The sequence below is a fragment of the Lathamus discolor genome, chromosome 13 (genome assembly GCF_037157495.1).
Source record: "Lathamus discolor isolate bLatDis1 chromosome 13, bLatDis1.hap1, whole genome shotgun sequence".
Classification (NCBI taxonomy): Eukaryota; Metazoa; Chordata; class Aves; order Psittaciformes; family Psittacidae; genus Lathamus; species Lathamus discolor.
This window is the reverse complement of record NC_088896.1, coordinates 9,574,229-9,599,646: the sequence shown is the minus strand read 5'-3', so window position 1 is coordinate 9,599,646 and position 25,418 is coordinate 9,574,229. Positions and strand designations below refer to the sequence as shown.

At 37.0% G+C, this 25,418-nt stretch overlaps 1 protein-coding gene across 4 annotated transcripts in view; it reads right to left on the bottom strand.

Annotated features, from left to right (window-relative positions):
• Window positions 1-25,418, bottom strand: part of HELZ (helicase with zinc finger) — an 87,176-nt gene that overhangs the window by 28,292 nt on the left and 33,466 nt on the right. For 2 of the 4 annotated variants that reach the window (XM_065693511.1, XM_065693514.1), the window contains 9 exons: window positions 24,124-24,391; window positions 19,204-19,537; window positions 14,677-14,807; window positions 12,125-12,304; window positions 11,511-11,615; window positions 4,426-4,604; window positions 2,812-2,930; window positions 1,955-2,100; window positions 296-443 (listed from right to left, as the gene is read on the bottom strand). In XM_065693511.1, the coding sequence (XP_065549583.1) occupies window positions 296-443; window positions 1,955-2,100; window positions 2,812-2,930; window positions 4,426-4,604; window positions 11,511-11,615; window positions 12,125-12,304; window positions 14,677-14,807; window positions 19,204-19,537; window positions 24,124-24,391 (1,610 nt within the window). The remainder of the gene's footprint in view (window positions 1-295; window positions 444-1,954; window positions 2,101-2,811; window positions 2,931-4,425; window positions 4,605-11,510; window positions 11,616-12,124; window positions 12,305-14,676; window positions 14,808-19,203; window positions 19,538-24,123; window positions 24,392-25,418) is intronic. The other 2 variants (XM_065693512.1, XM_065693513.1) reach the window with 2 other exon arrangements.

Here is a 25,418-nt window from a genome sequence, read left to right as displayed (position 1 = left end):
TCAGTTGCTAAGATACATCCACCAGAATGTCACAAAAAAATATGAGGAAAGACATGCTGAAGAATGAGCCTGAGAACTATATGCAGCTTACAATTTGCAAAGAAAAAGAAGATAAATTAGTGGAAATATTTACTACAATTGCAATGTTCACTCCTTCACGTTTAGCCTGCCCCATGTTCCCCTCTCCTAGGAGAGGACAATTTATGTCTTCCACCTACACTGAGCATAAACAAATATATCTGGGAGGAGCGGGGCTTTAAGAAAACAATCGTGAATAAAGCCAAAAAAGAGTTACCTCTGCATTGTTGTAAAAAGCTGTACTATTTTTTTCTTGCACATCTTCTCCACGTGCTGTGAAGAAAGTCAAAGGGTAGAAATCTTTGTGGGCTGGCTGCTTTCCACTTGCCATCAATTTGCCTTCATAGAAAAGCTCAGATGTATAACTGCAACAAGACAAAATAGAATAAAACGTCGAGTTTACATATGAGCTCACTAATAAAAGATGCACATCTCACTGACAAATATATACAATCACATATACCTGAAGAATATACCACTGTTCTGTGGACTGAGCTGCGTAACAATTCCTTCTGCAAGTTAATTCTTAGTTATGAGTTCTCATGAAACAATAAAACAGTCTTTCTAAAAGGAAAGTTTTCTCCAAAAGAAAAAACAGTTCAGGCTGAACTAATGGCCTGTTCTTTCCTTTATTTCTCTTGGTCTCTTTACTTAGGTAGGTATGATTAATGAGTCCAACATGAACCATCTTCCTACACTTAATTCTGTCTTACATGCCATGGTTCCATTTGTCAGGGTAAATTCCACTTTATTAAAAAGTAGAGTTGAGAATTAACTAAATGGACCACCATCAGAGTATTTAGCAGGTTCCACTTCACACAGCAACACTTTCAAGTGGGATTAGGCACACTGGACTTCCACTAGACAGCTGACCAGCCCCAGTGGTACTTCTGCAATCAGCGTTCACACAGTGGATCTTTCTAGGAACTCACTGTCTGAACTCCAACTGCTGAAGCGAATTTTCATGAGGTAAACTTCATGGCATTGATCTCTTAACTAAAAGCTGAAACAACCCCTTCCTTTTCAGATCCTCTCTCATTTTGAACTCACAATTTCAAGAAATGTGTAAAATATTTAGCACCACTCAGTCCATAATGACAAAGTCCATAAAAAGGAGACAGATCAAGCTGTGTAACCAAATACGTTACATTCTCACTTCTGATTCCCTAGAGCACCTAAATGCTTCTGCTTTGAACACAGTCATAACCTAATTAGCATGACTGGATACCAACATAACATTCCTCAGTATGTGTTTGAGCCAGGATTTCAACTTTAGCATTTTTCCCCATGATTGCACTTATTCTTTCCAGCACAGCTCATGGATGAGCTCATTACACTAGCAGCCATTAGTTTACCATAGCACAAAAAAGCAAACCCACTGATTAATGTGTCTTGAAAGAAGTAATACAAGAAGACAACAGAATAGAAACGTGCCCAAAATTTGACCCATTTTTTCTGCTCATGGCTGTACATCCTTACAGTGCACATAGCTTACCATTCCAAGATAATCCACCCCAGTAATTCTACAATTCTAGACCAGTTCAGAGATAAACAGACCCTAATACAACATACTACTTAACAGTTACATGGGGGAAGTTCACTGTTCTTTGGCTTAGCATGCACATCTTGCAGCCAAAGCATCCCCACCTGAATGTGGGGTCTGTAATACAACTGATTGAACCCCTGGCGTCTGTTCTAGGAGACTGAATTTCAACCTAGTTACAAAAATTACTCTAGTAATTAACTTTGAAACAACTTAGACTATATTACAGAAACATTTAATGCTTCTCTCTTTATTCAGCTCTGCTGGGCTCAAGAGTTGCTTTGTTCACTCAGTCAAAGGAACACATGATACAGTGAAAAAGTTCACACCTACTTGATGATAGCTTCATGGGAGCGATAGTTCTCACACAGCAAGATCCTGCATGGAAATTCTGCAGGGTAGTGCTCATAGAGCCGGTCAAGCAATGAGACATGAAGGTTTCTCTCCCTGGCAAATTCACTGTAGACAAAAGGACTGAGCTGTAATAGACACACACATACAAAGAAAATGTAACTAAATATGTGGACTTGGAATTTCATGCTCCCACCACACCTATTTAGCACCAAAAAAGAAGAAATCTTACTTTAACTGTACATTCATAGTTGGAAGACATATACCATGGCTAGGTACACCGCAGTAACATAAATGCACTGGTTAGCTTCAGTCTCCTATATCTTACTTGTTCAAATCCTTACCAGATTATTATGCTTCTAGTAAAAAAAGGCTGCCTAAATCATAATACATATTCTCTGTTTTCTACAATTCTTGCAAATATCAACAGGAAATAGCAGTCATAAAGAGTAGGAGAAACTCTTACCCTGACTGTAATAATAACTATCCTTATATCTTTATGGAAGTAACATCCCTTGGATTTTCCTTGGCTTCCCCATCTATTATATGGCTGGTAAAACATATGCATCTCCCTCTCCAAAATGAAATTTTACTTGCATACAGATCAGTGGTTGAATGGGCCCAGGTCTGTTCTATCACAGATTTCCTATGTAACCTTGGACAACTCACTTTTTGCCTCAGTTCCCTTACTGTAAAATGGAGACAACAGCATATTCTCACTTTGCAGAAATACTGTGAGTCTGTTACACACCACAGAAATTTAAACAGATAAACTTAAATATATAAATAGAAATACATACATATATATACTTGGCATTCAACAGTTCTACAGCTCTTACCTGCATATGGTCTCCAGCCAAGACAATTCTTGTGTTTTTATTAGCTAATGCTAGAGGCATAATAGTTTCACACTCCATAGCTTGCGCAGCTTCGTCTAACAGAATGTGTGTAAAAAAACCTGCAAACCAGAGATATCAGCAAATAAATGGAACTTGAAATATGATAAAATAAACAGCGATAATAATACAAGAAATTGGACTTCAAGTTCTGTATTCTGATGGCTACCAAAACTAGAAAAAATCCAGTATGTCTTACACAATTCTAGCAACTACTAGAAACCACACAAACAATTCTCAAACGCATCGAATGACCAGTGGTCAACTGATTGCCAGTGACATTAGCAGCAGCCCACAGTTCTGCCTCTTTCTTCTGATACACATGAAGTTAAATTGGTGTTTTATCTGAGCTCCCCTTATACCAAAAGGAAATGTCTCTTGGCAGACCTCCCTCAATAGGTTTCTCAACTCTGAAATCATCACTACGAGGCGTGAAGAGCTTTGGATGATGACAATGAAACAGATTTCCTCGTATACTTCAGCCCTACTAGCTATTTTATATACTAAATTTCCCATTAAATTTGCACACACACCTGAGCACTTTGCTAGTTATGGGCTTTAAGAGGACAAAAAGAAACAGAAATTAAAGGAAAATTTAAGTTCAATCTTATGATAATAATGGACCAAAAGGTTTGCTGGGTGGGTGGGATCCTGTGCACCGGATAACGTGCACTCAAAAAAACCTGGGCCACAGTAGACTTATATTTTATGGAATGTAAATTCAGGGTAGCTATAGAAGAGACGTGGTTTTATACATTGCTCTATATTAAGGTTTAAAACCAAGTATTAGAGGACTTAGTGTACCAACCAATTAAGATTATATACACAGAAACGTAGCAATTTTCTTTGGAAAACATGAATTTCATACAGCTGCACACACATTACTGTGGAATGACTGTACACAGCTTATTGACAAAGGACTTACTTCCATCTAAAGACCTGAAAATATTTACCATAAATTCTGTATTAGTTTTCTCTATTGCAACAAATGCAGGCATGAAAAGCCAACCATAACAACTTCTGTAAGGAAACCCCACCTTCTCCAAAAAGCAGATGGATTTCATTTGGAGATCAAGAAAACAATGAACCCTAAGGAGCCTCTGCCCCTCAAAAACCAGTCTAATACATTTCAGTTTAGGAAACTACCCTGGAAGATTCACATCGATAGCACATGGGTCTGTATGTGCAGGAGCTCTTTGCAGAGCTAAACAATTCAGAAAACAAGCTCTCCATGTGTATATATGGTTACATGCTCCACTGAGTAATGACCTTACTGGGCATTATATTCAAAGTCAGAATCTCAAACAGAATTCTCCATCTTGGATCTCAGAAACACCAGATCATGCTTCTTTATTTTTAAATCAGGTAAAAACCAGAATAAGCCAAAGGTTGATTTGATGCCAGAGTTTCAGCATTGTAATAAACATTTATTCGTTAAAAGACAAAGACATTTTAAGATGATCACCGTTTATTTTTTAACACTGGGTAACAAACTGACACTGGTAAGATGAATGTAATTCTCGAGCATGGACACTCCTTGCTTAGAAGTTATCTTACCTGGTTCAAGATCCAGTTGACATAGATACTGTGATGTATTTAAAGTAACGACTACTACTCGTTGCTTAAGAATGTCTTCTTTCTGTGGCATCTGAAAGGTGGAATGTGTGCTTGAAATCAAACAGTACTGATGCACAACTGGGTGGACAGTCTTTACCCAGCGATTTCTGAAATATACCCTAAAAAAGAAAAAGGGGACTTATTTTCTATACAGTTTGAAGACAGTGACAGCCTAATATTTCAACTGCTAATATTCTGTTTTCTGGTAATTCAAGGTAATCTTCAGGATGGAAAACATCACAACTATGCAGAATAACATGCGAAAATATGCTAAAATGCCTTGGATTTAGCTTCCATTATTTGCTGCGGTGCAATACTACATACATGAAGAGCTACCAAGGATTAATTCAGATATGGAAATCTGTAAATTCTTCATACATTTAAGTTCTGTAACACTCACATCAACGTCTATTTCATTTTAAGCTGTCAATAAACTCATTGTAAAGAAGTATGTCCTCAGCTGAAATATAAATACAGCCCATAGTCTTGGACCTGCCAGAGCTGCAGTGCTCTCCACATTTCAGCAACTGCAGCCATAGGATCTTAAAAAAAACAATTCAAAACACATTAATAAAACCCTGTACTTCCTTTTACACACAGTATATGTCTTCTGAGATCTAAGAAGCAAACAGTATATTCATTCTGTATGCAAGTAAATTCATCTTGGCCCATCACACAGGGGCATAATTACTATGCACTCTATAAAAGAATGAGAAAACAGCGCCAAAAAGGATGGCTGGAGTCTAAGATTAATCTGGACATTGCCAGCAAAGCACTGGACTTAATCTTTCCATGACACATGATAATTTTAATCACCGTATCATGAGATCAATGATGAATTTTTCTTAAAAAGTGATGAAATGTTATAGCCAGTCTAGATAAATGGAAGAGGAACAAGGAAGACAAAAAGGCTATGCCCTAGAAAACGGAGTAGAAGTAACTCCACAGAGAGATACAAGAATATACCAAAGGCCACCAGCAGAGGATCTGGATAAAGATTTCAAAGGGCTTCTCTATAGGGTGCTCCTCAAGAATATAACCTATCTAGTAGGAACTGTATCTAAAGCAGAACGTTTAAACTACAAGAAACTACTGTAGAAATATTAATACATAGAATTAAAGTTATTTAATTCTAAATCAAATTAAGATGCTATTACTTAAACTAATTTCACTTCTAAATATGGGATTTAATACTGTTTGGTTTATCTATTCCCTGTTTATGTTTACCTGCACTATTTCAAATTCCAAATTCTTAAGTATTTGGAAAAGCAGAATTATGCACCTAAATGCACTGCACTGGCTGGAGTTCGGATTTCACGTGTCCACCCACGTTTGCAAATTACAGCTCAGTTCCATACAACGTGAGAGAAACAATTATTAGGATTATTATAAGTTTGGCTTGTGAAAATACAATGTCCATTCTGAACAATAAGAACAAAATGAAATGCAGAGAGGTGCAAAGGCCCCTGCATATTCTGAAGGGCTTTTTAATTTGACAACAAAATCAACCAAAATTGACACTTTGTGACCAAAGCTAAATCTAGTTAAGCCTGGGCTCAGTGAGGGAGCAAACACCACACTCCTGAGACATTCCTAGAACAAGACCATTCTAATGTTATTCTTTTATCAGCCACTGAACTGCTAAGCCTTATTTGATAGCCTGTTATTACATCAACATAACAACACAGCCTAATAGGTAGCAGGAGCAAAATAACCCTGCTCTATTTATCCCAGCCTTCAACCAGCTTTCATATGATTCCATTTCTCAGTCTTAACTGAGGGCAATACTTACCTACCCTCTCACAGGAGCACTGTGAGGATTAATGAGATTATTGTGAGTTTATGTTTGTAAAGCACTTTGAGATTCTTGGATGAAAGCTGCTATTGAAATGCAAAATATTATGGTTATTAGACATTATTATACCATGCACTGTCTCTTATTACCAAAATTCAACTATGTGTGACTCACAGATTGGCTGACAGCATTTCAAACTGCATTGCTGCTTACCCATTAATTTCTTTTATTTTGATGTCAGATCAAAAAGGTATCCCAGAGCTATTATTCACCCCTGGCACAAAAACACCTGACAGATGTGACTACTTCGAAAATGTCAGGCTATAAGTAAGCCACACTGAACAAGGGGTTTCTTTCTCGGGTGCAATTTGGGCTAACAAAGTCTCCTGTAATTTCATTATTAAGATTTCTTTTTTCTTGAAGTTAGAGGAACCTATTGCTGGGTTTTACCAGCTTACCACAAACCAGAACATTTCTCCCTGCAACATACCCTTAACTTCTGATTAAACAAGCAACCAATCTTCTGATATTAATACCTGCATCAGCAAAGTACCTGAATGCCAGCACAGTCCGGCATTAGCAGTTACTAATTAAATTAGTAGTTACTAAACAAATAAGCAAAAACTGCAGCTACAAAACCAAACCCCAGCTATAGCTCATGTGAGTGTGCACTTTCTCACATCATGTGCCTCACATCAAGACTTCAGTTCTGGAGAAAATAAAACTTCGAAGGCTAAGGTTTACCCAAACCACAGGCAGGGAAGTTACTATTGGAAATGAAGGTGATTATAGGTTAAGGACTCAATCCTCTGCAAACAAATGTACTGAATATACCTACTGTACTTCCTAATACTCAGTTAACATGCGCAGAACCTGCATCTCGCATGTAAATTCATACCACCTTTATTTCTAAATGTGGCATTTGGATATCTACAACAAAAGTGTTCATTTCTGTGGGTCTCTAGCCAATGAGTCGAAGAATGGGACAACCTGGCAGCTAACCTATTTGTCCCTCAACTTTCCAGCCATTACATTAATTTGTCCTAGTATTTCTATTAAATGCTAGTGAAATTGAGTATTTCCCATATTTCCTGTTTTGCTCCCATTGGTAAAGTTCTATCAAAGTATCAACTTGTATAACAGACTATTTGCAAAAGTAGTAACTTTAGATCAGTAATTTTGATCCACAATCATGTCCTTGTTCATGTTTCAGGCTGGGATTGCTCCTAAATCACTTAAAATACAGCTCTGTAAGTTAGTAAAGCAGGAGCCTAGAATCAGAACCTCTGAGGGAGGCAAAACAAGAGTTTCGTGTCACTCCTGTCCTACAAAAGCGACTTCTGTTTCTCATGTCTCCTTCCAAGAATGAACAGGGACTAAATTAAAGTTCTTCAAAACTTTTTTCCCTGCTCTGAACTGGAAAACACAACTCCTCCCAGCTCTTGATATAAATACCAGGATTCTCCCTTCAGGCTGAGCTCCAAAGAACTCTTCTGGAGAAACTCCAATCCCAGCTCCTTAGATTTTGTGCACTTATTTCTCACCTGAAATCCCTCAAGCAAAAGAACACAGAAGCTCAGAGGAGCAAGGATCCAGCAGTCTGATTTCATGCCTCTGTTAAAAGACTATTAAAAAACCCCCAAAACCTCTAAGTAGACCCAAAAAAGTCTAAAGAAAACTTGAAAAGCACCTGATCTCCCTCTTCCATTTCTTTTGCTCTACCTCCAAAGACAGGCTCATTCTCACAAACAAGCATGTTCCCAGGGATACAGAAAACATGTGAAGAACTTGTCTTATCACCTGACAGTTACCTCCTTAAATCAATCTTCTTCTGAGAATAGCATAAGATAAAAGCTAGAGTTTCAAGAAAATAAGCGAACGGCCGAAGAGTGATTTCTTTCTTTTTCAAACTAGCGTTTGATAAGATGCATTAGCACCAGTTTCAGCACAAGAACTACTCCAGCCAATTTGGAAAAGAGGGCAATGGTTCTTTAAATCCTGTGGGGTTTTTGGTTTGGGTTGTGGTTTTTGTTTGTTTTGTTTCAGTTCAAACTCTGGTTTGCTCCCGTTAATTAATTTGTATAGTCTGGGTATCTCCTGAATCTCCCAGCCACATGCTAAAGCTACCTGGTTTCAGGCTACAGCCGTACTTACACATGTATGTTAAGATTTAAGTATTTAAAAGGTTAACTAAAGAGGTTTCAGCTGAGAGATTTTAAATAGAATCAACTTATTTTCCGACATTACTGAATTAACAGTCAGCAACGACGTGTTAGGCATAAATTGAAATTAAAGTATTAAAATTACAGATAAAAGCAGTATCAACCTCTTTCCTTTCCCCCTAGTATTACATACAAAAACCAGCATATGGATGCAACCAGATTTGAAATATGCAAGTAAAATAATAGTAATGAACAGCAGATACCTCAAACACTGTATGCCCAGGAAAATACAGAGAAACTGCTACTATCTGCTCCCTAGGTCTTGACTGAGGTTTTTAGGAGGGTATATACCCTTATCCCTGGAAGTGTGCAAGGCCAGGTTGGACAACCTGGTCTAGAGGAAGGTGTTCCCTGCCCCTGGCTCTGACTCACCATCTAAAGGTCCCTGCTTCTCCACACTGAAATCAAGCATTTAGCACCTAACAGAAGCACTTAATTGAAGGCTCTTTCCTCCTAACTGTAGGTTATGATTGGGGTTTGTTTCTTTCAGAAACACATCTGCATCAATTTACATAAGTAGAACAAAATCGTTTCAGTGTCAAGTTTCTTCACCAAGAGTCAGGGTTTGGAGTGTGCCCCTAATACAGTTGAATCATCTCATCAAACCCAAGGGCATTTTTTTTCCTGGGTACAAATTTGTTTATGGGCAGCAGGACTATGAGAATTTGGCCTTCAGGCTTCACTGGTATTTTATTTAGGTGCAGAACTTAAGACTCGACATAAATTCTCAGCGCTCCTTCTGACTTTGCATTTTCTAAAGGGCACAAAGTTATTTTGTTAGAAAAAAAAAATACAAATTTATAATATGATATTTACACAAAAATACCCAAACTCCAGGCTTCAAACTTTTATGTCGCATCATTGACAGGGTAATTTATTTAGTGCACATCTTATCCACAGAAACATACAGAAATATTTACACAGTTCTCTGTACTCAGTGGGTGTTAGATAATTTAGTTTTCCTTCTTTAAAAACAACATAAATATTATGGTGCTCCCCACTACGCTATGGAAACATTTTTAGCCAGGATACCACAAAGCCAACTCATCACTTGTAGAGTAAATAAGGAAAAAAATCTAAAGCAAACTGTTCAGCCATTTAGAAACACCAACTCTGCGAGTAGCACATCCAGCTTTGACAATCTGCTGCTGCTCCAGTTGATGTTTCCTTTAGAATACTGCAAGAGCCCTGATTACACTAATAGTAATGATGGTAACTTGAAAATATATCTTGAGAGTCAAAAAGCAAGGTAACAGATTCACAATTCATTTCACGGGAGGAGTCTCGCATAGCTCTTGCTTTCAATTCAGATAAATTAACCCTTTAACTCCTGCCAGATCAGGTCGATACATGTTTACCTTTCAAACATCTTCCTTTCAATTAGATGTAGTATTTTTTATTTGAAGACATACATATTTGTGGATCCATGAATATATATACACACAAATGCAGATATGCCTCCATTTTAGAGAACTTTTTATAGAGGTATCATGACTATTTGAGCAATATCATAAAATCCACTGCAGCACTTTCTGAAGGCTTCATACCAAATGCTATGACAATCAAATGCAAGCATTCAGTGGCTTTTAAATGATGTGTTGTGATTTCCTTAGCAAATATATTTTAACCATAAGGAAAATACCACTTTTATGTATATTTTTCCTAGAGTATTTCTGAGACTGGACTATGTAGTTGAATGCAGCAGTAAAAGAAAGCAGCAAAAGCCTGGCAACCACAAAAAAAAAAAAAAAAAGGCATTTAACTTTAACTCCTTGCTCTGTTAAATCACAATTCAGTATTCCCAAAAGTGTCAGTTACACGCATTTTTTCCCACCACAGAATTAAAACACCATAATGCTTTTCATCACAAAGTGCTTTACAAATCACCTTAAGACAATCTGTGTTGAAATGCAAGCAGATCAAAAGTAACTACGCAAAATAAACTGCCTTCTTTTCCTTGGCCAGATTCTCAGTGTCTGTAAAATGTCAACTTAAAATGGCAACTTAAACCACCAAATTTAAGAGAATTTACAGCTGTTGTAAAGCTATCCCTTTCACATAACTTCATTGGCTTTACTAACATTGCATAAAAGCCATTTGGGACATATAGTTTAATAGCTAACAAATAAACATAAAGAGGCATTTTCTTAGTAATATATTACTGAGTAATAGTAAGAAATATTAATTACTAATACTAATAGTAATTATTTAATAAAAATTAGTTTTTATTAAAACATTAGTTACTATAGTAATATATTACTTAGTAATATATTACTATAAAACTCATAGACTGGCATTCAGAAAATTATGCCTATAGTTTAAAAAAGATACATCCCAACCTAGCATTATACTGCATATATTGCAAGTACTGCACAAAATATTCCCAAGAGCTGGTTTCTGCCTTTAAATAAACCCTCCTTAACTATTTCTATGCAAGTTTACCCTCCTTGTTCCTCAAGTTTCCACCTCTTCTTCATTTTTTTTTCCCCTCACTTTCCCAAAATCCCCACGGTAAGTACATTTAACCACATACACAATGACTTCAACCTGACTTATCAGAAGAGGCCAAACTACTTTCACATGATTCTCTAAATAGGTAGCTCCTACGACATCAAAGTTACTCTTCAAGAAGCCAGGTGGATAGCCCCCAGTTTCCAAACTATCACTGGAAATGTGAGTCAAAATGTTCTGGAATTAAAATACAATTAAAGCGCATTTGATTTTATCATAGTAGCTTTTAGAGGAGCATATCAAAAGTTTGCTCATTAGGAAAGACACATTTATCAGTAGAATAATAAAAGCTTAAAAAAGGATGTCTTTATTTTTATTTAACAAATGACCCAAAATTACGTTGACAACGTTTCACGGTCCTTTTAGTCTGTTTTTAAAAGCACTGCTAGTAATGCCAATATGCTTTTATATTTTAGAAGTTATTTAACCTTTTTTTTATAGACACCTTTTCTTAAGAATAGTATTTTATAGATACATAATAAGCCTTAAAAAAATACCTGAGAGGTCTTGCCTGGGGATTGCCTGCTTCTACATATGGATGTAAATAATCCTTTATGTAGAGATCAGCAGCACTATTAGAATGGGTGCAAATGAGAATCCTGCTGGAATAAATGGTGCAAATAAAAAAGCAATGAAGAAACAGAAAACAATTCAAAGCAGTAGAATACAAAAAAAAGGAAACAGTGGCCATCTTCCTGCACATTTCTCTTAATGAAACTAGTTGCTAACCTACCATAGTTGGCATGATTGAGCCCTTTAACTCAAATTCTTCAGTTAGGAGAAATTCAAACAGTTTTTCAATAATTATTTTGTCATTGTTAATCTAGACTTGATTTTAAGCACGGAACAGCTCTTATTATCTAACATACTTCCAAACTTTCCATACTGAGCAAATCACAGTCATCTACACATCATCCATTTTAATTAGTTTCGTTCCAAAAGGAAACTACAGGCTAAGACTATTAAATTACTTTCTCATTCAAAACAATGACGGATGGCTTGGGGTTTGTTTGTTTTTAAGCTGGATGGAAATTCTATATTTCTACCTTTTAAGTAAAAAACTACATCTCTGCTAATCAAGTATCACCCTAAATTTAGTGCCCCATCTCACCTAGTATCCTGTTGTTGAAGTATGTGCTTGACTGCCTGAGCCAGAGTGAAGGTTTTTCCTGTCCCATAGGGACCGATGATAAGAACAGGAGGCAGTTGTATTGAAAGTGGAGTAGTGATAGCCAGAACAGCCTCTTTCTGCTTAGCATTTAGTCGAGGGTCCAACTGCTCATCCCATTGTCTGTACAAAAGGAGACAACAGAGCTTAAAAACAGAAGCTGTGGCAAAGCACTGTCAGTCAGAAATGAAATTAAGTATAATTTCTAAAAGCTATAAATAGCTTATATGCTACTGTATTGATTGTGGCATTGAGTCGCAACGAAACAAATCAACAAATCCAGCAAAACAATCACATGCTGTAATCACAAAGATTTGGTATTTGCAATAAATAACTTGGGTTTTTGTTTTTTCATAAGGAATCTATTTCTCAATTTACATTATCTCACCTAACAGTAATTAACCTGCATAGAACACATAGTAGAAAAAGTAGATGCTGCACCATCACCTGATAACAAAGGCAAGTAGACATACAATTTTCTACTATTAATATGCAAAATGTGACTTCAGTTACGGTTCTTTCCTGCAGTATTTACATTGCCAACTTTAAAAGTCAACAGTTAAACAACCCCAGGGCTTGGTAAAACTTATCCACGATGAAATTAAAAAACAACTACAAAACTTAATAGCTACCAATAACCACAACCTTCTCTTTGCCTTTTGTTTTTTAAATCACTAATGCACATACCTCTAATGGGAAAGCAGCCTAAAAGTATGGCTTTTGCCGTAACCAGCTAGCGACACCAGCATTAAGAGGAAGATGCTTTCAGAAAATTCCAATGAGCATAAGAGGTTAAGGATCTGTACACACAGTTTTAATATTCCCACTGACAGATTTAGAAGTAGACATGCATTGTAAAAACCACCTGTCACTGCTGCACATATGGCCATACTTTAGTAATGTGATCTGCTTTGGTACAAGAACTGTGCTTCTTACAGACTGGGAAAAGTATCTACTCAGTAGTAGTTAGTAACAAGGAGTAGAATCAAGAGGGAATTGACCGAATTCCCAATTTTTAAGACAGCTATGAACAACAAGCTGGCAGGAGACTCTAAGAAATACTGCAAAGTAACAGGGACATGAAACAAAAACAGAAGAAAAACAGGGAAAGACAGTTTTCAATCAGAAGTACTGATTCACCAGGTAGGACAAACCAAACCACCAGATGGAAAAAACCATGCTTATTACACTGAATGAAACTGAACTACAACCATTGTAACTATCATTTATGTATAGAAAAATTATCAAACATTACACAAATGATACTAACTACACAAAAGGTAACATTTCTCGCTTATTTGACTTACCTTCTTTTTAGTGAAAACACTGCTAACTTCCAAACTATTCTTAAACACCATTCCCTTGAGATTCAATCAAAACTTTACTAAGCCAGGGTATTGTCACTGACCACTGCTAGCTTTGTAATAACAACTCTATGTAAAACCTATTCCCTTCTTTCTGCCCGTACTGTCAAAGCTTTGATACATGCAGCAATCATCCCCACCCAGAACACTGCTCCCACCCTTTTACTGTCTCTCTTCTTCCTACACTTCCAAAGACAAATTAAAACTTTCCAGTAATTTTTGTCTCACATTATCTTGTTGTCTCAGGTTTCTAACCTGATCCCTTTCCTTTTAATCCCTGAGCTATCATCTGATTAGTGCTCTATCACAATCACTCTTAATTCTCACCTTCAAGACACCACACAACTCCTCGCATGCTGTACAGGATATCAGTTCCACATACCTCTCATTTCCCTGGTTTCTAAGTACAGAAACCTCATGCCTCTTTTATCCTTCCCCATGCAGCAAGAATACTGCCCATATTCCCTGAGCAACACAGCCTCTCATTTCTCTTCCCTAAGTTTCCTCTTCGAGACAAACTATTTTCACTGCATCACTGCACCAGCTTTAAGTTTCCTTATAAGTATTTATAGAACACAGGGGTTTACAATTTCATAAAGGAAACTGTAAGACATATATACAAAGAATCTCAGGATTGCTTGCAAGTGCAGTGCTGGTCCTTCTAATGCTCCTTCCCACACCTTTCTTAGCCATACCCTCAGCGATAGGTCCAAATTTGGGCTCACTGCACCACGCTCCAGAAGTACTAACGGACCACTCTTTGAGATCCTGCACAGCAAACTCCTTGGAACTGGTATTTTCATTCCTATAAAGCATCATGCATATTTTCAGTGAAGAACAGAAGAGTAAGCAACAATAGCAGATTTGCTTTCTACAGCTGCAATGCAACTGCAATGCCTATAAAACCACAGCTCAATCGCAGGGAAAACCAATCAACAGATTCTAGTCCTCAGAGAATCACTTTTCTTGTTTTCTTTAGAACAGCTTTACTCCCTTCTCTGAACCATCCTCACCATTAAAGAGCAGCAAGGCAGGTTTCTTGTTCCAGGGCAGGTTTCAGCCATCTGTTATGAGAAAATCAGTACACATCACCATACAATCTCTGATATTGAAGTGTTTGCATTCTCATACCTGTTGGGACTCCAGGGGATGGTGGGAGTCATGCTGACATCTGGAAATAAAATACTGTTGTCCTTAATCCTGTCCAAAGCATAATGCATTTCACAGAGGGGCAAGCGATTTAACTGAAACTGAAGTTCAACCTGCAGCACAAAATGAATGAAGAAACGAAGAGGTGAACCAAAACTGACTACTTTAGAAAACACTCTTCAGACTTCGCTGCATATGCTACATTTTTATCTTCCTGCAAACTACAGACTCTCAAGAGGAGAGCCGAAAATATCATTCAATCAAAAGATCTGTGTTAAAATTAACTTGCTCCTTTTTATTGTTGTTGTGAAGCAAAGATAAATACAGCATTTTCTCCAATGCAATTCTGTGTTTGACTGTTAAGATCAGATTCCACTCTACTTTCAGAAAAATATTAAAGGGAAAACATTCTCGGAATTACTTATTTTAATATAAAAAAAATACTGCAGAAAATATTCTTGTCCTAAACCACTGGTTTTGCAAACAGAAGCTTCCATTCCTTATTGTAAGAACAACCTCAGAAAAGCAACAGACCAGAAATTTTCACGGCTCAACAGACGACATAAATCAGATGTGTGACCAGCAGAGATAAACCCCAAACACTATTTATTTCTAGTCAAACATTCTGCAATAACAGAACTTGTTATTTATGTTCAATTATTAGGACTCTCTGAAAGTTAATTTCTAACAATTCATTGCTTATCAATACATTCTTTTTTTTTTTTTCCTCTCAATTACTTATGTTATAATGCTAGTAAATAAAAGATATGCCAACAAAACTCTGGTACAAAGCCAGAAACAACATGAAGAGCACGTTAACATCCCTGATTAAATTCAGAACTGAACAATGGAGAGTGAAATTAGTTTATACATACATATGCTAAAAGAGCAAAGAGAAAAATACATTGTAAATGTGAACATGGGATAAAAGCTGCTCCTGGGGAAACAGTTCATAAAAACATTTCACTCAAATTATCATTTACACATATTTAAATTTGCATTTATTAATCTATCCAAGCCCAAATGCGTCTGAGCAGAGCATTATGCCTAAGATCTACATGTTAACAACCAACACAGAAGCCTTTATACAAAATTTGGCATATATTTGCACTAACATAAAGCAGCATAAAACCACCTAAAGGTGCTGAAGAATTTCAAGTCACTGACATATTTTTAGCTGTTGGTTGGTTTTGGGCTGGGTTTTTTTTGTCAAATCATTGTTATCTATCACTAAAGGATTTGCAAAACAGCTCTCAGCATTTACCTTCTAGTATATTTAAATATCACATTATTATGTAGCACGTAAAATCACCACTAGCTTTGCCATAAATAAACAGTGTTTGCTTGTATCAGCGCAGAACGTAGCCATTAACTTTCAGTCCCTGGCAGATATAAAGATATTAAATATTTATCTTGACTAACATATTTTAGAGCAAGATGTATAACCATAATGCTGGAGAAAAGGGCAGTAACAAATCTGTACAATGTTAAGCATGGAGTGCACTAAAGTGACTGTAACTGCTAGAAGTTTTGTAAATAGGGCATATGAACGTTTAAAAATGTTTTTCCTCATTGTTTCATTGTGTAGTTTTGGATGTGCCTAATTTGGATGTAGAAATGCCTATCCACTACCTTACTAAATACAGTGGTCTTCAGAGCAGTGGGGTTTAGCACTTGCCAGGAATGACAGCACCAGCTCATCCTGCCCAAGGGGGACCTCAAGCTTCCTTTCCTTCCAAAGCTCTGTCCTACCCAGCCTTACCCAAAGCCAATTTGTCCACTAAATCACATCCCACAGATGTTAGGGAAAGAACTCCCCAGGAATGGCAACGGTCCCAACCTCACAGTTTGATCTATACAGGAAAGATAGCTGTGCTCAATTAGGCCCAAAGCTGACAAAAGAACACCCAATATAACACTGATAATTTAAATGCAGAAAACCTGTGATGCTCATCTGAGTGACACTTCAATAGTCCCTTCTGGGAGTCCAAGCAAGGTGCCTCGCATTAAATACCTCTCATTATCTACCTGCATTCACCATCTGCTTTTGATTTGTTTAGTTTTTAAACCACTTTTGATGGAATCAAGTAAGTTATATTTGAAGTTGCAGAGTACTGAATGAGGCCATCTGCGAAGGAGAGGCATTTACATGCTTTAATATATAGTCCACAATAAGAACAGTGGGAAAGGAAGTTAATCCATTGCCAGTTTCACAGAAGAAGACACAAAACAAACACTCCAAAAATAAAACTGTTGCATGTTAGTTTGGTGCCCAAGCAGAGCAGCAGCCAGGGGGTTTAACGCATCCATTCACTCCATCCTACCTTCATGAATGGGGCACTTGATAAAGCCGAACTGTGTATTTATTATAGTTAAGCCAACAACAGGAAAGCAAGTGATGAGAAAGTTTCCAAGATGAATTATTACAAGAGGAAAGAAAGCAACCCACCCAACTTACCCAAAACCTATCACAAGGAAAGCAATTCTGTCAGTGCCTGAGAATCCCATGGGGAATGCTAACTCTACTACGCAGAGTTCCCAACACCTTTAATAAACAGGCTATACATCCAAATTACAATATCCTTAGTTCTAACCTGAGCATCCCTTTCCAATTTTTCAGTTACTACTTAATCAGAAAACGTTTTCTCACAATTAGAATTCCTTAAAACATAGATAACACTTCAAGGGTTTGACCACCAGTTCACTGACCCAGGTATGATGTACTAAATGATTCTACAAGCAACTTTAAAGACCCAACTCTTCATGCAGAATAGATTGTCTTATAAAGCTTCACCTGAGGCAGCAACTCAAAGCAAAATGAGCCATTTCTGAAGCCCCAGCTCATTTTGCATTCCAGAGGAGTTTCTGATAGAATCAATTAGTAAGTTTAATTATTGTTTTAAGAAAACAAACACAAAACCAAGAGCCCAGAACAACATAAGTCTTCCCAGACCAATTATCCATGCTAAATTAAGACATTAGGATGCTCGCATATGTTTCTCCAAAACAAAACGAATGGGAGGAGATAATCCTTCAGTGAAAACTCATTCCTTTCCAACAGTTTTAGTGGCCTTAATTTGAGGCTATTTCTGCTTGGTAACAAGATCAATCATAAGCTCCACAGCAGACACACTGGGGATGGGTGAGGAGTTTAAGTATTTAACATCATTAGAGCTTTGTCTTCCTTTATATGCATTTACATCTAATTCACTGTTTGCAACCCACACAATATTTAATATTTAAAGTATCCTCACCCATGTCATGGTAACTGCAAAGTAATCAAAAACCTGATCTTCCTGCCAACACCATTTTCTCTAGCTAAAGTGTTACAAATCCTCATTTTGTGACAGAATGCCTCCAAGATAGATAATATCTGTCCTGGATAGAAGTGTTAGTGGAGCAAGAGCCATGGAGGCAAGTATTATCATTCTGAAATACAGGATATACACAATAAAACTATTTATTCGCCTTCCTTGCAGCTCTTACCTACCACCCCTCACCATCTCCATCAAGGAAGTACTATAACTTAAAGACTCTTCCACTGAAGGACAATATTCCCTTGTTCCAATATGGGTACAGAAAGCAGCACAAGGCCCAGCTATAACCTCAAGAAACCTTATTAAAATTTAATCTCACCTCAGGCCTAGGAACAAATAATGGAATCCACAATGACACGAACATGAAGACTGAAAAGATACAAAATAAAGAGTCCAAGATGCAAGTTATCAAAGACCAAGCTGGCTATGTCAAGAGCAGCAGAGGTTTTTAGTTTGGTTTTGCTGGGGTTTGGGTTAGGGTTTGTTTTTTGTAGGGTTGGTTTGGTTGCTGATAAAAATCACAGAAATAGAAAACTCCCTCCTTTGAGTTCATTAAGAAAAGGCTCCTGAGGTCTCTGGTGAAAATAGCAATGACAGACATAATGATGGAAGCCACATTAGAGAGACTAAGCCAGAGAAAAGTCCAGGCAGCAGGAGTAAGCAATATATTCAGTGGGTTTAAATGAGAGAGATTGGGCAGGTCTGGTGGAGAAAAGCCCATGAGCTACCCACAAACACCTACCTGCAGGAAAATAAAACACGACAAAGCTTTCCTTTGCAAGTCCACAGAGGGCTTTGTACTTGAACCAGAAATATAAAACAATGTCCAAGTTACCTTACAAACCAAACTCTGAAAACCACGAGATACATGAGCAAAAATCTACAAGCAGGCCTAGTATGTCAGAAGACTTCTGCCAGAAATTACATTTACTAAAACATGTTTTTACACCATCACAGTTCTAAAGTACTAATTTTCAAATAGTAAGACTCATCTATACAAATCACACATATATATGTGTATATTTACGTAGAGAAAGATTTCACCTATCTGAAATTCTCCTCCGTGCTCTGCTTTCTGTGTATGATGACAATAAAATTCCTCTTCATATCTTAAAGCAATTGGTTTGGGTGGAGCCAAACCAGACACAATGCAAACGGTTCCCACACCAAAAGCATTTCCACTCAGACTTACCTGCATTTCACAATCTGCCCGAAGATTGAGTTCTTCGCAGCATTCCCTGGATACCCTCAAGAAGATATAATCTTTTGTTTTCTCCTCAATAGCTGCTTCATAAACCTTCTCTTTGGTTCCTTGGGTCTGTGCTGACTTCTCTTTAGTGACAGGCAATAAATAAACAGCATTGACTTTGGTCATCACCAGCCGTCCAGCCAACGTGTCTTCCGAAAGCGTTTCAGTGAGCTTGAAGCGGCCAAAAAGTTGTCCATTTTGGGCGTACTTTGCACCTCCAGAAACACCAGTGAGCATGAAGCTTGCTACTATCTGCAATTGCACTTTTATGTTGAACCTAAGTAAGAAAGCATTGAGTCAGTGCAGGAAAGTCCTCTCACATTAAGAAATTTCATGTATTGAGACTGAAGACTCAGCCACTACCTTACATTCTCAATGTGTAACTTCTGAACATGAAGTATAGCAAATCGGGCCCTCCCTAAGTATATAGCTGTTGGATGTTCACACATTTTCCTTTTGATTATAGCCTATAAAACATATATTTAAAAGAATTAACATCTTTGAAGCTTACAAAAAGGACCCTCACAGAAAAGAATCAAAATACTAGATAGTATCTGAGACCAAAACAAGTTTAGGGTGAATTAGAGTTGTTGGGCATGTCCCAAAGCAGACAATTCCTATTTAAATAGATTGTAGGCTTATGTAAGGTATTCAAGGAGAGACGTGCAGGCTAAGAACAGAGGAAGATCCTATTTATTTCACTTAGTTCTTCCAGGCTGCACACCACAGAGGGTAATTTACATCTCAAAAGGTAAATGGTATTATTATACGTATAATACAGAGGGACTGATTAAAATTTCTGGGGAAAAAATAAATCAGAATGTATGCATTACAAGAAAAATTTATCTGGAATCAGGGAATAGCATCACATCAGCCATACAAATCATCTATCCACAGAATTCCTACTAGCAGCAAGTTCCTCCTGCAATCACAGCTGTAACAAATTCATTCTTAGAAGTCACATGCAGAACACACTGGAGTGACTTATTAGCACACTTCACTGACCTCTCACCAATACACAGCAATCTCTTCCTAGAGTGCTGGGATCTCTTTTAAACATATTGCTTCAACCTGGTTTTAGTATAAAAGAGGTAAAAGGTCTGTCACACTAACAACACTCAGTTCTCTTCTCAGTAACTATTTCCTGAATTTACAACAAATTACAGGTGGAAAAAAAGTGAAAACCAAAGGTTTTCAGAAATATAAAACAAAACATAATGGGGAAAAAGATAATTCTACTACAATAATTTTCAAACTGTTTTTATTTTATCTGTTCTTATTCTAGTATTTATTTTAACCTACTAAACTGGTTATTTGTTAACTCCTTTAATATCAAATCAAAAGCCCGTAACAATAAAAACCCAACATTTGAGCTCACTTGGTAACTAAAGATCTACCAAACCAAAGCTATTGTTTTCATACCCGGCAAATCATGGGTGTTGCACAAAAACTGCAAGTTTGCCCCCTCGTGGTACTTGCTTCTCTACAGAATATGGGCAGTAAATGAAATCCAAATTTCACACTCCTCCACTCAAAAAGCACAAGATGTTTCTTAGTGATCATGGATTTGTTCGGTCTGTCCCTAACCACGGATGTTACTACCCAGGCTACAGTTAAAGCAATCACTGAAAAGCATGTACTTCATTAGAATTAGGTGCAACCCAATTTCCACATGTGCTTAAAAAGAACAAACCTAAAACTAAACAAAAAACCAAGCTTTCTTCTATATGAGTGCTGCACTATTCTAAAGGAGCTATCAGCAAGTTAGCAAAATCTAAACCAGCTCATACCTCATTCAGATAACAGTTAAAATACTACATAAAATGTTTAACACAGAAACCAAGAGCTTGGCATTATTACTAAGATACAACCACTTGCAATTGTGAACTGATTTTGTTAAAACTTTCTTAAAGTCGAATTCCTCTGCTGCCGAATGTGTTTCAGCTTGTTCTCAAAGTCAGATTTGTAAACACGTGCTGGAAGACGGTATTACCAATATTACCATTCCGAGACAAGGCACAAGTTAGCAACTTCATGACTGAACTGACTCTGCTGTGCTAAAAGGAGTCTTAGGTTTAGAGAGTATAAAGCAATTTCCAGTGAGCAAGCTGACACCTTCTGGCAAATTGTTAAACTACAAAAACCTCGAAGATTTAAAAAGTCCGAAGTTGCTTCTTTCATCCATTCCTCACCCCTATTTTACTGGTTTATACAAAAAGAGGTTTTCAGTCAGGCTTATACAAATCGAACAAATACTTATGTTTTCTCTTAAGCACCGCAAAAATCCAGCCTAATTGCAGTGTTCATGAAACCAGCTAAAAAAGCCAAGCCCGTTGTTGATATTTAAAACCACAGAAATTAAAGAAAGACTTCATAAATCATTAATCCATCCAGTACCAATGCAAACAATAAATGTCAAAAAGGCAATTAAACCCATTCTGAACAAAGCCCCATGTAAGACCTTTCTTAAAAGTGCATTTAACACATTTGCTCACGCATTCACACATGCGGAGTTAAGACAGGGCATGCAGTGTGACACTTCCCTATGTACTGATAAATGTAATATACAGTAATGACAAAAGCAAATTTATTTCCCATCAAAGCCAGTGCTTTAAGTTTTCACAGCCTTTAGGATAAATCTGCTCTATAATTCTGCATGGAAGGAGCTGCATGTCACACCACACACTCTTTAATGTCCATAAGAGAAGATACACACAGAGTTCCAGCCACCCCAACACTTAACATGGTTTTCTTTTGAATGTGCGAGAGAGAAAGGAAGGGCTTTAAAACCATCACGTAGGGCAACCCTTTTCCAAACCAGTATCAAGATCAACATTGTTTTGCTTTTTCCTTTAGAGTATGATTGCATTCAGAAATAAGAGAGCACTGGCTCCCTTATTACTCTATTTTACGATGTACTTATGCAGAGTAATTTTTATAAACACCTCTTGAAATATTAAAATAACCATGATTTAAAGTAAAGCTCTCCAAGCCTATCCAGAATGAGCTCCCTTATCACCAAGTTCAAGACTTTTAAAGCCATTGCAACCTTCCTCCCACGATTTTCAGTTGTTCCACTCAGATGATCCCACATAAAGGCTGAGACAGTGTTTTCCTAGAAAGTGAGAAATCATCAACATTCTTAAAACCCAGCACTGCACTCCAGCCTGAACTGCACTCATATTATTCCAGTCTCATCTTAAGAGGCCACGCTGACAACCTTACTTACTACTGTTACAATACACATACACAAACCCATCAAAGAGCAGCAGCTCATCCACATTTTCAGTCGTAGCACAACTTCAGAGGTACCACAACCCACTTGTGTTTGTATTTCTGGGCCCGTTTCTAGGCCTGCAACCCTGACGCTTCACTAGAGAATACCAAGTGTGTGATCTTAGCCGCAGAGGATCAGAAGAGTGTGCTAGTTTGAGCCTCGTTGCTATAAAGTGGGTCAGCTACAAGATCAAAAGAGTATTTCTGTCATCAACACCATCAAAACAGAAGATTACAAGAACATTATTCAAACTTACTTCTATTAATCTGCTAGGCAGAAAAAGAAGAACAATAACTTATCACTGCACCAAATTGTCCAAAGGGGAAGCATTACATGCAGGATACACTTGCTTTCCTTTCATTTCTACAGGCATGCTACTTTCTGGTTTCCTATGAGGCATGAGTGTAATTCTCAATGTGAACATTCACTCAGAAAATATATTGTTTACTCCTTTGCCATATTTCATGATGTTTCCTTTAAACCCACTTCCGTTTAAAAAGCCTTAGAAAAGTCAACCTGATTATAAATATGTATGACGGAGAACATTTCTGTATGCTGAAAACAGTGTTCAAGCATGATTCTTCCATATGTTAGATTCCAGCTCAAGAGCAGAGCACAGCAGCGATGAAAGATATGAAGAAAAATAGTTCAAATACACTGCCCTCCATCTGAGATACAAACAAGAAACTGAACCATTTTTCTGCTTTCAAAGCATTAGAAATACAACTACTCATAGTATTTTCTTCCTGAATTATAGAGAAGTGGTTCAGCTGAACCTCTGTAGCTCCATGACTGCTTGTCTTAAAGACATTTCTGATTTGGGACTTAGCTCATGGATAGAACTAAATCTGCTACCGAGTTAGGTTAAAGTGAAGTTATACCCTTTTGACTGTCCATTGTAAGTAGTGCAACACTTGAAAACTCTTTTGTACCACGTGAGTGCAGGCAAAATTTTGAACCACAAATATCAAACTGCAGAAAAAAGCCCCGTGAGAGTCTACACATGGGAAATTCACATCTTTTTCCTAACTCTGTATTTGTGTAGCTAATACAGTTGGGTACTATGTACATAGTACCTAAAGACAGAACAACACAAACGATGTATACTATGAGCCTTTTATTAGGAACTTTTATTCAGAAGCTCAGTTTCAGCCTATTTAGAGAATAAATATAATAAAGTCAGCTGCCACATCATTGTAAGATCAGAGCTTGACCCACACACAATTCAACCCTTTATACAAAGACTTTGTATATTTCTTTGCTATAGCCTACTTTCACCAAGGAACAAATATATGGCTCTTACTATTATCTTTTTGTATAGAGAGCCAAAAAAACTCTAAACAAAAATAATTATTATCCAGACATTAACACAACATTCCTGTTTAGTGCCTCCATAGAGGCACTAATACATACTATTCGTTTTAAATTAGTTACTATTTCCAGACTCGGACTCAAATTCATTTCAAAGAAACAGGAAAACTCAGTATCTTAATCAAGCACATATGTTTAAAGAGAAAAGTTGCCATCCTCATTTCAATAGGACACCAAGAAATATCGAAGAAATATGTTATAAAGGTATCACTTACTTGCTAACTTCCTTATACTGTGCTATTTCCTCAATATAAAGGAGGTCATGGAGCCGTGACTGATAGTTGGTCTTGGTCAATGATTTGTCCAGGACAGATTGTGTAAATAACTGGTCAGCAGACAGAGGAATTTGGTATCTGGAAAGAAGGCTCTTCTCCAATTCAGTAGTTTCATTAGGCTCAAATTCTACAATAGTCTTAGAAGTAGAATCCCAACGCTTAGCTGTGGTTAGTAGCTGTTGCCGTGCATGCATCAGGTATTCAAGATCTAGATGTAGACACATAATAGGGAAAGGAAGTAAGTTCAAACTCCATTTGTGCTTGGGTTTTATTTAAAAAAAAGTAAGCTCTACTGAACACAAGCCTATTAGAGACAATGAACGAAACGTAGGTAAGAGTCTCCTTGCCTACAACAGTTTTAATAAGTTCATTGTTAGTACTTACCATCCCTATTTTTCCAGTATACACAAATAATAAGCAGGCTCTCAAACAACATTGTAAAATAAAATATTCCATAGATAGGAGATCAAATTAATACAGACAAAGAAGTAAAGCACTTTTATTTTAATAATCACAAGCTACTTCGAAGGACTTGGCATCACAATGTGCTTTCAAAGCCTAACGGCAGCAACATCTCACTTCAAAAATATAAAGGAGTGAAGAACCTTACAATATACACTATAAAATTTAGAAGGCAATAAAACCAAATTGATAAAACTAGCTGGTCAGGGATCATTAAATTTGCAAGAGTGTGAAAGCCTTTAAAAAAAGGCTGCAGACAGCTTCATTCTATAGCTAAGGTGAGTTTGCTAGGCAAAACTTTGGAAATGTAACCTAACATATATATATAGTTAAATACAAAGTTAGTAAAATAAAAGGAAAATAATTTTTCAGTATATCCTCGTTTCAGAGACCACATAGCTTAAATGAGAAGCAGACAACCAAGCATTGTCTACAGCCACCCAAAATATATCCATTAACACCACAAAAACACTAACAGTGCATCAGTTAACAAAATTGCAGTTAAATTGCAGAGCTGAAAATATTTGGCATTTATAGTGAAGCTATGATATCTTAATGTATTATGTCTGAATAAGATTTAAGATGGGTATCCAGGATATCACACCAACGCTGAAAAATGTGCAAAAAAGACATTTTCAAATTCAAATGAGATACTTAACATCATCTTGGCTGCCTTTATTCTAAGTAGAAGGAAACCAGCTTTTTAGGCAAAGAAATCTCAGTTCAGCCTGACTACAGCTACAGGAATGTAGTTTATTTTACTAATCACATGT